The 14,072-nt window shown below is 37.7% G+C and overlaps 1 protein-coding gene across 4 annotated transcripts in view; it reads right to left on the reverse strand.

The window, feature by feature from the left end:
* Positions 1-13,773, reverse strand: part of garnl3 (GTPase activating Rap/RanGAP domain like 3) — a 66,500-nt gene extending 52,727 nt beyond the window's left edge. For all 4 annotated transcript variants that reach the window (XM_084113226.1, XM_084113222.1, XM_084113224.1 and 1 more), the window contains exon 1: positions 13,308-13,773. In XM_084113226.1, coding sequence (XP_083969352.1) covers positions 13,308-13,408 — 101 coding nt within the window. In that variant the 5' untranslated portion in view covers positions 13,409-13,773. The remainder of the gene's footprint in view (positions 1-13,307) is intronic.
* Positions 13,774-14,072: the final 299 nt, after the last annotated feature.

Genomic DNA, 14,072 nt, shown 5'->3' on the forward strand with positions numbered 1-14,072 from the left:
GCGCAGCACACAGTCGAATATTTTGGTTGCACTGTTCTGGAACAGTGTTGTAAATAAAGCTTAACCTGTTTTCTAATTGTGTCCTTTTGGTAGGACAAACAAAGTATTTTTGCTTTCGCAACGAAAAACACAGCGTCTCCACGACATGGCGCCACTGGCGCCAACAATACAGCGAGAATAAAAGTTATGCCTTCTTTCTTTGCGTATACATTTGGGCGTTGTTATGAAACTATGCCCCCACAGACTGACGTAGATTTGTGGGAGCGTGTTTGAACAAAACTTTTTAGGAAGGTGTGGCTGAGCCTTAACTTTTACAAAGAATATCTCTTTAGGTTTGAGACTTTGAGCTTTGTAACACTGCAGATCTTATACATGCATAAACAGCTACATAAAAGACTAAAAGACAAAAGAAATCGCATCATATGACCCCTTTAAGTCATCATTTTTGGAGCATCCCTGCTTGTCAGTGTAGTGAGGCCAATAGGCAATGACATCTGACCAAGGGCATCTGACCTTTGTAGTCTGGATCACATCTTCCAAACTGGCATAGGATAATGCACCCAAATCCCTGACTTCCACAACAATCTATGACTTATATTCTTCATCTCTGCCATCAACCTCACTGCTTCTATCCTCTTCGATCTTCTTCCTTTCTTACTATAACCTAATTTTCTGATGCACTGCCATCACTATCATCAATACTTTCTGGAAAAGGTACAGCTTTTCCACTCTGTCTTCTATAAAACTTACTAATATCAACCCAAAACACAAGCAAAAAGACTATTATACTGTAAAAAAGAAAGAAAAAAAAGAAGAAAAAAAAGGTACAATTGGATGTACAATGATTTACAAAAAAATGGAATATGTATTTTCATGTTTAAAATGAACTCACTATGGAGCCTTGATAGTATGTGACCAACATATCCTTTACTTCCTTGTTGCCAAAAATGTCAAGCACATGGTAATAGATTTTAATTTTATTGGCTGAAGTGGATTACATAAGTTTTAACTAAATTGTTTTGTTTTGTTTGATCATTATTATTGTATTATTATACACTGTAAACATCAAATAATGTGTTAAAGCTATATTAGGAGTGCCTTTTGTTTTGTTAAAATCTCATGGGAGTTTGAGAGAAACAGTAGCCATAACAACTTCCAGTAGAAATAATAGAGAATTTTCTAAATGAACACAGAACACAAGGACAAGAAAAGAGCATTTCTGACCAGATAGGACAGGACAGCAACCTTTTCCCTTTTAAACTTGGATGTAGAATAGATGATCCGAAAAATCATAACTTTGACACAAACATGCATATAAATGCACATATCGGCAGCTGGGCAGCTGTGGCACAAAGGTTATGTCCTTATGATAAAGACTGGGGTCATTCTTCATGGTGTGTCTGACAGGGTGACATTTTCAGAGCCCAGTTTGTGAACTGTTGGCATTTTAGAACAGATCAGACTGAGGGCAGATGTTAGGGCTAAACTCTCCCTGAGGAAAGAAGAATGTACCAAAGCAAATATTCCTTAATTTCTTTTTTTGCAAATGCATTAAACAAAATTCTCAGCATGATCAGAGTGATCTAATCTAAACCTAATAATAATGCTGTTGGATGAACAGAGTGCAATACTAATCATATTAAACCAATGCTCCATACCCTTTAGAGAATACTATAGGCTGGATGCCCTTTAGGGAATACTATAGGCTGGATCTTAACAGCAAAACTTCCAGCCACCATTTGTATTGTGCCTCAATCTGTGTATCATATATGGTAGGCTACTACAAGACCATTGGGAGGTAAACAGACCATTTACCTATCTTTTGTACTTTTTTCTTTTGCTGAAATGCTTTGTGTCAAGTACAGATCTCTCCGAAAATATCAACTGACTTGGGGAAGTACAGCCAAATTATGACCTGGTTCTTGGGTCTTAAAATCCAACGGGTTCCATATATTTGACCACAGTGTCCTCTAGTGGTAATATGTGTTTATTGCAGAACCAGATACCGTTTGCAATGTGATCTACAATGTCTTTTGACTAGTTGCATTAAAAAGGTATCTCTATCTAAACTTTTCCTAAGGTAATTCACTACTGTCAAGAAAGGCAGCAAGCGAAGGCACCCAAAGGCAGCAAGCTCTGAGATTTTTGTGAGTGTCCATCCAATAAAATATACACTAGGAAGAATTACAGAAAATATCTTAAATTATTTAAAGGGATAGTTCACCCAAAAATCTAAATTCTGTCATAATTTACTCACCCTCAAGTTGTTAAAAACCTGTATGATTTTCTTTCTTCAGCTGAACACAAAAGAAGATATTTTGAAGAATGTCAGTTACAAAACAGTTGATGGGCCCCATTGACATCCATAGTATTTTATTTTTTCCATACTATGGAAGTCAATGGGGTCCATAAACTGTTTGGTTACCCATATTATTCAAAATATCTTCTTTTGTGTTCAGAAGAAGGAAGAAATTCATACAGGTTTGGAACAACTTGAGGGTGAGTGACCGAATGACCGAATAATTTTTTGGGGGATTTTAAATTCCAACCCAATGACTCCCGTCACGCTCAGTCACTTTTTACTTACTGTAGATAATAATGTAGGCTTTTTCAACAAAAATGTTTTTTTGAAATATACTGAAAATATAAATATACAAATACTGAAATGTTGATAATTTCCATTAGTTAAATATGTAACAGAAATGGAAAATATGTATCTGAATTTTCTAAAACTATGTATCTGAAAATTTTAAAAAGATCATGTGACATTACTTACATTAATTATTTGCACATATAATATGAAAACATGTTGCTATATTAATTACATCTTATAATCAGAAGTGATGGTCACTGACCACCAGATGGGGCAAACTGGATAAACTATACATAAATAGACTAGCTGATAGGAGCTCAACCTTGACCCATTCCAGACCTGCTCTAACACACCAGCCTGTATTTCTGTATAAGTCCCCCTGTGGTGAAAATCAAGTTTTTAACGTTGTTTATATATCTATTTGGTGTTTTTAATGTGCTTTAAGACAAACCATGTGCAAATTCATAAGTCAACACCATTGCTGAGTATTTTCTCCTTCAAACTGCAGTGAAAAAAAGACTCAAAAAAGACTCAAAAATATGCTCAAAAAGCATATCATTAAAGGTGCAGTCTGTAAGAATGACAGCTAGTGGTCCAAATAGGCACTGCAGTCCAAATTCAAAAGATTGTTGTTTCCCCCGCCCCCTCCTGCTCAGACTGGACGCTCACGCGGGTTGCCAGTTTGAGGAACGCAACAGGAACGAGCGCAATTGACAATGAAAGCCAAGGAGACTTAAGCCCTATTCGCACGGGATTAGTATTACCCCTGGACCTCTGTAATTAAGAAATTACCCCCTGACGTCTGTGTTTTTGGTGGCTCATTCACACGGGCAAATAAATGTTCATAATTCCCTCGAGTTTACGGACTTTACAGCGTGCGCCCACCCATTCACACTTCACTAGCTGAACGTGCTGAAACGAAGATCGCGCTGCAGTATTGCAATTCAAAAAAATAACTTATTTAAAACCAATTTATTAGAGAAATATATTATATATATTATAGAATATCATATTATTGTATAAATATATATCTTCTTTTTCTTTTATTCTTTGTCCATATTTACAACTTACAGGATGGACGTCTTTAGAGGCCGTGTGAGACAAAGAAATGCTCCACGATACAGAAGTTACACTACCACAAAAAGCGTCCAAACTTTCCAAAAGAGCTTCCATGTTGCGCCAAAATACCTAATTTGATGTTTCCATGACAACGGTCCGAGTTGAGCTTCCGGATCACGTCCGTAGTAGTAGTTTGTTTTCTCTTTTGCAGCACTTTATAGTTTTTATTGGAGAAAAACTATAATCGGATTGGAGTAGAGCATATCGAGAGATTTTAGTGTTAATATAGTTTTAATACAGACGTAAAATGGACTGTTAAACGGCCCATAATGGTTATTACGTTCTTTAGGAAACGATAGGCTCACAGAAAAACAGCCCAAATCACAGACATGGGGATTCGCACGGGACTGGTATTATCAGAGGACCCCTGTGTTGGCCGAAATACGGTAGGTAATTTTTGGGGGAAATTTTACAGACATTTTTACAGACATGGCAGATTCGCACGGGATAAAAATCACAGACGACCTCTGCGATTATTACAAATTACCGGAGGTCCCTAGGTAATACTAATCCCGTGCGAATAGAGCCCTATTTTAACGATCTGAAACGCAAGTATCAAACGCGAAACGCAAGTAACTTTGTGGGCGGGTAAATGGTGAAGGGGGTGGATTGGAATCCACTGCTGCTTCAATGTATATGTAATGAGTGATTATAATCAAGGTATTAATCAATATTTTTCCTTCTAAATATCACATGGGTTGAATTACTTCTCTGGAGATTTTATTTGGTTATTGAAGTTACCAGTGTGATTACTGAAATGTTCTTTTCATGTATTCTTTAATGTCTGTATTTGATATCTGAATGCAGTAACAGTGCTTGCCTATTTATCCTGGCTTCCAGAAATGAAATGGGGACTGGTTTTGTGTTTGAGAAAGGTCTTCAACATGTTAAAACACATAGGGGTCATTGAAGTCTATAGTTTAAGGGACCATTTCTCAGTTAAAGCCTATATTTTCCATTTAGACTAAAGTGTCCTATATCCTTGAGAAAAATAACTTGTTATCTTGATGTTTTGAGACGAGACTCCTGTTTATAGTTAGAGCCTGGCCAAATCCAACCTTGGAAAAGCTGTGTGTCGGTGTGTGTGTTAGTCTTCTTGGTTACAGGTTAAGGAACCACTGGCATTATTGGAGATTGACTGAGTTGTTGTTCGGGACATGCTGGCACCCAGCAACCCAAATCTGCAACCAGGAAGGTCACTACGTGCCTGACTTCAGGGTCCGAGTGTCAGCTGCATAATCTATGGAGATATGCTTCAGTCTATCTTTATGTGTGGAAAATGACTATGTTTATCTATTTCTTAGCCAATGAGAATCATTCAACCTGTAAGCAATGACGTAGCTTAGACCTTGGAAATGGTATAACTGCTGATCTTTGTAACTGTAAGCGAGGTGGCCTACGAACTCCTGTGTGAGTCTTGAAGCTGACTTCTGCTGATGAAACTGCAAACTATCTTCAGTAAAACTTTTCTTCAATTTTTTATAATTCTGACTCCGGGTCTTCTTTCAAACATCTGGTCCTTGGGTCCTAAATTGTTAACCCCTAACAATGGTAAGCTATTTATTCCTATTTTTTCACATCTTCATGAACACCACAATGATTTCCCTCATGTGGAATATTTTCCTTGTAATTATGTATGGTTTTCAAAATTGGCAACTGCTGCATCTGTGTGTAGATGAGAGAATCAAAGTGTATGCACGTTGTGCACACGCTACATTATGGCCAAGCATGCGCCCTTAAAATAGCATCTGAACGAGCCACTGAAAACGCGGCACTGACTTTAGACTAGGTTTTTCCTGGTCTGTGGTGGAATTGTTTTCTGAAACTGCAAAATAGCATCAGGGAACGTTTGCGCCAGAACACGCCTCCTCTTTTCGCCGGAAGCGCAAGTTCATTCCCTAATTTACCGACGTGTGTCTGTCGAGGGAAAAGTCCGCTGTGCGTCGGGTGCAAAATAGGAATTATACATGCGTCGGTGTACAAAGTCAATTGCGCTGGGTGCAAGATAGGGCCCTAAGTAAGTTGATGAGTTGATTTATCCGCGTTTTAATATGCTCTTGTTCATAGAGATTTGGGTGAACTGGCAGTAGGCGAGATCACACAGACCAAAACAAAAACAGACATTCCAACACGGAATGCACATTTCAAAGTAAAATAACTGGCTGTAGAAGTGTTTTTCAGAGAAACGAGTATGTGAACTCAGCATGTTTCCTTAATATCTGCAAACATATTATGGAATTTTTATGCTTTAGTAGAGTGAAAAAGTTACATACAGCACCTTTAACTGTCACGATCCACACACGAAGGAACGGGAAAAGGGAAGATCCAATAGCAGTAATATATTTATTGGGGAATTCCGTAAGCATAAATCCAGTCCAGGCAATTAGTCGTCATCATAAATCCATCCAAAAACAAGAACACAAACAGGAAACACAGGGAACAGAAGTGGCGTGATAATAGACAAGGAATCAGTAACAAACACTAGACAGGCAGGGCATATATAACAAAGAACTAACAATGAATAACAGGGAACAGCTGGGTACAATGATGACGGGGAACAGCTGAGTGCAATGAACAGTGATTGGTACAGACAAGGATTGTGGGGAATGCAGTTCATGAATAGGATGACACCGTGGGGAAGAGGACCTCTAATGGACACCAGGGATACACAAACCAGACACTGTGACATTAACAGCGAACTAGCAGGGGAGTCTCAAGAAATACCTTTCCGATATATTTTTTTCTTGACATGAAAAATCGGGTGGATTTAGCAATATAGCGGATGTATGATGTATATTGCGATGTTATGGTGAACTATGCCTTTCTCCACTGACGTTCTGAGTTGTTCAAAGAGTTTCTGATGATAGTTAGAAGGCAGACTGAGATGGCGAATGGGGACATAGTTTGTGTAACATTAACAACACATTATTGTTATTATTGTTACATTATTGTTGTGTAACATTAACAACACCCCCCCCCCCCCCCCCCCCCTTTTGATCAGTCTTATAAAACTTAATGTTAACCTATTTAAAGATCCCTAGCCATCCTAACACAGACCCACACTACACCGCTAAATGTATGCTACACACACCCAGTGTGAATGCCCTTGTGGTGGGGAGCTAACCACCAGTATTATAAAAAGGCTAAACTCCAAAAAGCTCCATCCATCCTACGGTGGGTGCGTTCCAGGGTTGCTATAACGGGAAGAGAGTCTTTCCTAGTGAGGCTTCCTCGAGCGAAAAACACTAATGTGTAGGTATGTGTCTTTAAACCTTAAATGGAAGCATATGTGGGCTCGGAATGAAAGTTTACATAGGGCTGTAATCAGAGCGGGATTCTTTCTTTTATTCCTCTGCTTGATTTCCGTCTATTTTTCTCTGCAAATGAGGAGGTTGTGCTCGAGCACATGCAGACCGCACAGCTGAGAGTGATTAGTGTTAGCTGTAGTGCTAGTATTATCAGATTGGTACGAACTGCAGGGCTGGCTGCTCAGAAGCCAAAGAGAGAAAGAGAGAGATGGCTGAAAATAGCCAGAACTTTAGTCTTTTCTTTAGTCTAATTGCAGGCACAATCCAAATGATTCAAATGAGATTCATGAGATACTATACGCAGGCTCATGCTCAGGTTACTGGATGAGTTTGTGTTCAGCTGCTCAGCATACACACATTCACACGTTCAAACACAAATGAACTCAGTGTGAGTCATATAGTGTCATCTCCACCCTAACAGCTTAAATAGTGCCATGAACTTTCTCACTCATTTCTATGTTCACCATTCTCTCATCAGTAATAACTACAGAATGCTCAATGCAGGCTTGTGTTTGATAACTTGTTTATTAATTGTAGATTGCTTAGCAATGAGTGCTCAAATTCAGAAGGACAGGTTAAAATCAAGGCATAAATGTGGCATGAGCATTTGGTTACACTTTATTTTAGGGTGTCCTTGTTACAGTGTAATTATACAAATAAGTAATATTCATTGATAACTTATACTATTGTTATTAGGCTACTGTAGTAAGTACAGTACATGTAAGATGTGCATCAAGGACACTGTCAAATAAAGTGTTAACAAGTATTTCAATAATTATTCTTTGTAATTTCTTTGTAACTTCTGAAATTCAGGATTGATTGATTGATTGTTAGATTTTTTTTTGTTAAAGTTATGGCGTGTTTGTGCATGTGGAGATTTGTGTTTAACTACATTAGCAGCGATCCTTTCTTGTATTGTCCTGTGGAGAGCTTTGGCAGTCTACTGTTATTTCTGCTTTTTTATGACGACAATACAAAGGAGGTAGGTAAGACAAAACCAACTGTCAAATTCACAAGAAAACATTAGTTCTCTTTTCTCTATAGTGAAAAGGAAAAAACTGGCTATAAAATGCTTTGCTATACGTTCTATGGTCACAATGTGGCTCTGTTATTGTACTACAGTATGTCTGTAATACAATGTCTTGTAATTAAATATAATTCATTATTTTTAAAAAAATGATGGGAGTCTGGAATTCATTCTCTCATGATTTTCAATTTCTTACATTTTATTATTTTAGTTTGTTTTGAACGACTGAAAAAAGACAAGAATAAACAACAGGTATCTGTGTGTCTTGAATGATTTATAATGTTGAGGAAATTAAAGTCCCATTAGAGGTATTTACAACTGATTCCTGACAGAGAGGTTACAAAAGAAAGTAGATAAGCGAGAGCAAAATAAATGGTGCATGCATGAATAGGTAGCAAATTAGGCAAAATAGAAAGCTGTTACAGACATACAGTACCATAGAACTCCATAATGGACAGCACTATTTTGTCACTATAATAGCCTTCACCAATTTCACTGCATTTCACAAGACATTCTTTGTAAAGAGACATACAGCACTGTGCATGTGTGTTTGTGTGTGGCCTTCAAAACAATTGAATGATCATGTTATACTCTGCCACTTGAGAAAAAGCTGTCTTCATGATAAAACATTATGGAGGAATAAAATGAAAGCAGTGAGCCTCTCGCCTACATGTCGTTAGGGGCTGATGCATTCTCCTCCTCATCAATGCCCTTGTCTGAACACAACAAGTCTGTCCGCAGGAGTAATTTGCTGCTTGTTTGGGGAGCAAGTAATTTGTGGTTTATATGGGAAGGGATTTGTGTAGCTTTTATAGAAATAAGATACATTCCATGGAGCCTATTGAAGATAATAAGCAATTTTTGGTCACACTTTACAGACTTTGTTTTTGTGTAACTACCTGCAAGTGCTTCAATCACAGCTGATATATTCAGACCAATAGCATTCTTAATGCACTCTCTGCAGTTGATTTTTGTAATGGTTCAACGTACAATAAGTTAAAGGCACAATATGTATTTTTTTTGCTTTAAAAATATAAAAAATCACTATATATATGTTATATATTTTTTAAAGTTGTGTATTTACATTATCCCGACAGTTCCAATTAACTTCTAAATCCAGAGAAATTAATATTTTAATTCGAAGACACGGACCGTGTCTTTATTTCCGTTATGTCGCAGTCAATGGCGTCATATCCGCGTTGTCCCTGGTTTCCGCTCGTGCTGCCATGGTAACCAGAGCCCTCTGATAGTAACCAAGACGACAGACGTCGACCACTGTAGTTCGCAATGTCTATCTGCACGCTGTTGTTGTTTCGTTCAAACATTATGGACCATGGCAAGCAGACTTTGGATAAAAAAGGAGAACTAAAACGAGAATCAATATCAGCGCGGTGTTTTCGAGATGCCGAGAGCTCCCATAGACAGTATACAAACGAGAGCTCCACGTCCGAGACTTCGACCGCTCCTACATGTACTTTATTAAACAGGTGAGCACATTTACATAAAACTAATCAATGTTATATAGTTCAACAATGATAAAATGTCAGAATATGATCTGTATGTTATTCTAATGTTGATCTAGCTTAACGTTACTGCTAACGTTAGTCTCATACAGACAAACTAACACATAAGTTAAGTTACATTTCAACACATTCAAATGCAGTTTAGTGTGCTAGTGTAATGTTAGACCAAGTGAAACAGCGCTGCGTTACCTCACAAGTTTAATTTGTCTAATAAACTGACCTGTGAGTAGTGATTCTGCGTGTAGTTCGGTAACGTTAGAATGAAATGTCCATATTCCTTTTATATCCGCGGGACTCGCGTCGCGTGTGGAGCTGATAGCTGTCTCTTAGCAATCCCGAACTGCTTCATATCACAGTCATGATAAAAGCATCGATGTATTCAGTCATCCATAAACATTATTAGATCGGTCGGCTTGACGTTGACGACAACATCCATAATTCTTAGCAAATGTTGCGTCATCAAACTACGCCTTTGTTATTGTAAATAGGTTAGCGACCCCTAGTGGAGAAAAAATCCCATACTGTACGTTTAATATTTACATTTTAGACACATTATTGCCAGTTTGTCTAATTTTGAACCACAACTATAGTAGCAGCAGCCATTGCATATCTGAGCAATACACATGAGTTTCTCTCTTGAATGAATCGACTCGGTTGAATGAATGACTCAATGACATTCAAAATCGCATACTCTATGAGTAGGTACTTTTCTGAATAAAAACATTAAAATGTGTGTTCTAGTATGAATGTGTGTCCTATGAATGTAACCCAGATGTACTAAATTCATCATGTTGTCATTGTCATGTGACTTACCAACGTCAATTCAGTTCACTGCCATTCACAAATCCTCTCCCGTGGCCTCATGGGATAGTAAAGTGCCTATTGGATGTGCACTTCAGAATGTCGCGGGAAGCGTAGATCATTGTCACCTACTCTTTTCACATAATATTTTTTGCTTACTACATGGTAGGGAAGTATGCTTATTCGGATGCAGCCAGTCACTTGTTTAGTTTATGAAAGACTCAGTGTTGTTGAACAACTCGGTTGAGTAAATGATTCAATGACTTGTTCATAAAGGCAGTCCCTTGTTTTGTTCCTGCATGAATAAGTGATTTGAATTAATTGTTTTGGAATGAATGATTCAACGATTCAATTTGTCACCACATACTTGCATAATTATGTAACCAGCAGAAAGGGTCTCTGAACAATCTCCACCACTAAATAACAGACTGACAGTCTGTCTAGAATACGCAAACATGGACAAGATGAGTAATACAAAAAAATCGCTCCGCTGGCTAAATTTGACAACAAGAACTATCATATTATAAGGAAAGGTGTGCGATATATATCATCTATGATAATATTGTAATTGATGTTTTAACAATGCGCAATCTGACATTATCGAGTATGTCCCTCATTCGCAAAAAAACAAACAAAAACACTCCTAGAGAGTGCATACACTGCGTGATGTAGCCTTTTCAGTTTAGGTTAGACTACTGCACGTGCACATTTAGAGTGCACCCTCTCACTGCGTGATTTACAATATTAAAATGCAGTAAAAATGTCTTGGCTATATCATTTGATATAAGCAATCACACAATAAGTGTCGTTTTCCCCCCAAATATAAACACGATTGCAAATGCGATATTGATTTAATACTAGTTTAATAAACAATTAAGTGACTTACATTTTAGACACATTTTTGCCTGTTTTGCTCTATTTCGCCGACGAAAATAGTTCCTAACAAAGCCACTGCAGAACTGTTTTGTGTCTCTGAGCAACACACAGAGCCAGAGTTATTTCATTCCTGAATGAATCAGTCCATTAACGAATCGGTTGAAATAATGACTCAATTATTCGCTCATTAACAGTGACTTGCCGCCACCTACTGGCAGTTTTGTTTTCATATTTAAAGTATTTTTCAGTTTTAAAATCATTTCATATATCATCAATGTTTTATTTTTTAAAACATCAAAACATTATTTATGCATTTGTAACAGCAGGTTAAATGCATTCATGTCACCTCTGAGCTGAATTAAAGAGTCTGTGTAAATACATTTAAATGCCACAGCTTCTGTTTCCATGCATTGCAAAGACAGATTTTGTTGATACTGATTTCATTTGATTGGTAACAGCCATATAGTGTCTTATTATTCTAATTGAATGTTTGATTAAATGTAATAAGTTGACATAATAAATTATGCATAGGTTACATTTAATTAGGTAAAAAATTGCTCTTGTAAAGGTAAAAATGCAGATAAAAGGTAAAAATCTATTTAAACTTATTGGAAAATGTAATTTCTGTCACTGCTGCACCATGCAGAATATGATGAATAACAAAAACTTTAGGAGTCAACTGTCCACGGTAGTCCTAAACCTGACAAAGTATACCAAAATATCATCTGTTCATCATTATTATTTTTTGTCAATACCGCTCATGCACACCCCTTATTATAAGCCTACTAATCAATTATAATAACATGTAATATGGGCACAGTAATGTGGTAAATTTTTATTTGACAAAGAGCAACTTAATGAAAGACCAATGCAGAGTTGCATATATGCAACTTGTATTAGACTACTGTGCATACAGGGTCTCTCATTTCAAAATGACCTAAGATTCAGTAGAAATAGGCTATACAGTATTGTCTCAGCATAATACTGCAGTCTACACTATGATGGTCCCAACACAGGAGATAGGCCAAAATGGGGTGTGACCTCTCTCCTTCATGTAGGCTATCTCTGCATTTCTGACACAAACACAGACACACTACATTCATGTGCTTAACCACCAGTGTTTGTGTTGGTGTGTCTGACACTGATGCAGAACCATTACTGAGCATGAGCTTTTACGCTGCTATCATCCTTTCACTTTCACTGACATAAATGGAAAACAACATTGAAAACACAATACTCTTGCAAATACAAGAGTGACGGGTCGATACTCGAGATGTGCATTTATAGGAAAGAATAATTATCAAGCCTTAGCTCTCTGAGTACATCTTCTGTTTTGCAAACAGAAAACCTGGATCTCCTCACGACTGTTCATGGGGAATCCCGATGGAAAAAGTGGGTTATTGCCATTAGAGGCTCATGTCTCAGCATTTAATGGACCATGGCTTGTGTCTAAACTCTCAAGAAATGTGTGTATGTATTTATGTATTTAGGCTATTGGCATGATTGTCAGCATATATTGCCAAAGCATATGCAGCATTCAATTTTTTACAATAAACAGAAAATACAGATAATATTTTATATATATATATATATATATATATATATATATATATATATATAAACACACACACACACACACAGACACATGTATGCTATATCCATATGTCAATTTCCATTATATTCAGTTTTCCCCTTTTTTATTTCTAATCTTATTTATTTTCTGTATTATCTGTATTCTCTGTTATTGTATTTTCTGTCTATTGCAAAAATTTGAATGCTGCATATGCTTTGGTAATATATGCTGACAATCATGCCAATAAAGATTTGTTGACTCTGAGATCCCTAGCGACAGCCTTAAGACACTTTAATATGCTGCTGGTCTATGCCAAATCCCCCTGAAAGCTAGTCTAAACCCACACACTTGAGTAAAACATGTCTATCTCAGATGCCCTACACACTGCTGTGATAATTTACAATCCCACCATCCTGTAACCGGATGATGCGGTGCTCTAAAAAATGCCCACTCCCCACATAAAACCCCCTTCCCCATATCAACTCACCTCGTTATTTCGAAACTGCAGCCCTTCCTGAGGAGCAGGGCTCTCTTTCGCATGATCCCCGTTTTCTCTCGCCCCAAGTACATGTTAATATCCGAATTCATGGTGGTGGGATAGCAGGGTACACAGAGGCAGCGCGAGCGCTGATGATGATGGTGATGCGGCTCTGCTCCGCGTCTGGCGAATGGAGAACCGAGAGGGCGCACAGAGGGATCAACAGAGGGTCCTCCTCCACGGGAAAACCAAAAAGTGAGCCACACACTTTCTGCGGCCAGAGAAGATATGATTCAAGTGGGTAAAACGTGCGGGTTGAGTAAAGGGATTCGTAAACTCCATCCACACCGGTTCCTTGGATCAAAAGTGCAAAAAGTCGTCGGTTAGATAATCTCCGGTCGATCCCCCAGTTCCCCGTTGTTTAGGGCATGTATACTGGAGTAATATAACGCTCCAGCCGTAGAGTCTGCGCGGTCCTAATGTCTACCCAGAAGAATGGAAGAAAATACATGAAATCTTGTGGGGCGGCGACTTTCAAATGAACGTACATTACGCTCTGTAATTTTTCGAGAAAAGTATAATTAGTGAGACACTGTTTTTCTTTCTTTATTAATTAATAAATCATTACCATTGTGTCATAGATTACACTCTATTCTGAAGAACTCACCCAGGGTGCCAAACCTCAAAGCAGCAGGTAGCTACTGATACATAAAAGTGTTAAAGAAAAAAAAAAAAGTTTATATGATATATTTCTGTTATGCGGCTATATATTAA

The sequence above is a fragment of the Abramis brama genome (genome assembly GCF_963993115.1).
Source record: "Abramis brama genome assembly, chromosome: 5".
Classification (NCBI taxonomy): Eukaryota; Metazoa; Chordata; class Actinopteri; order Cypriniformes; family Leuciscidae; genus Abramis; species Abramis brama.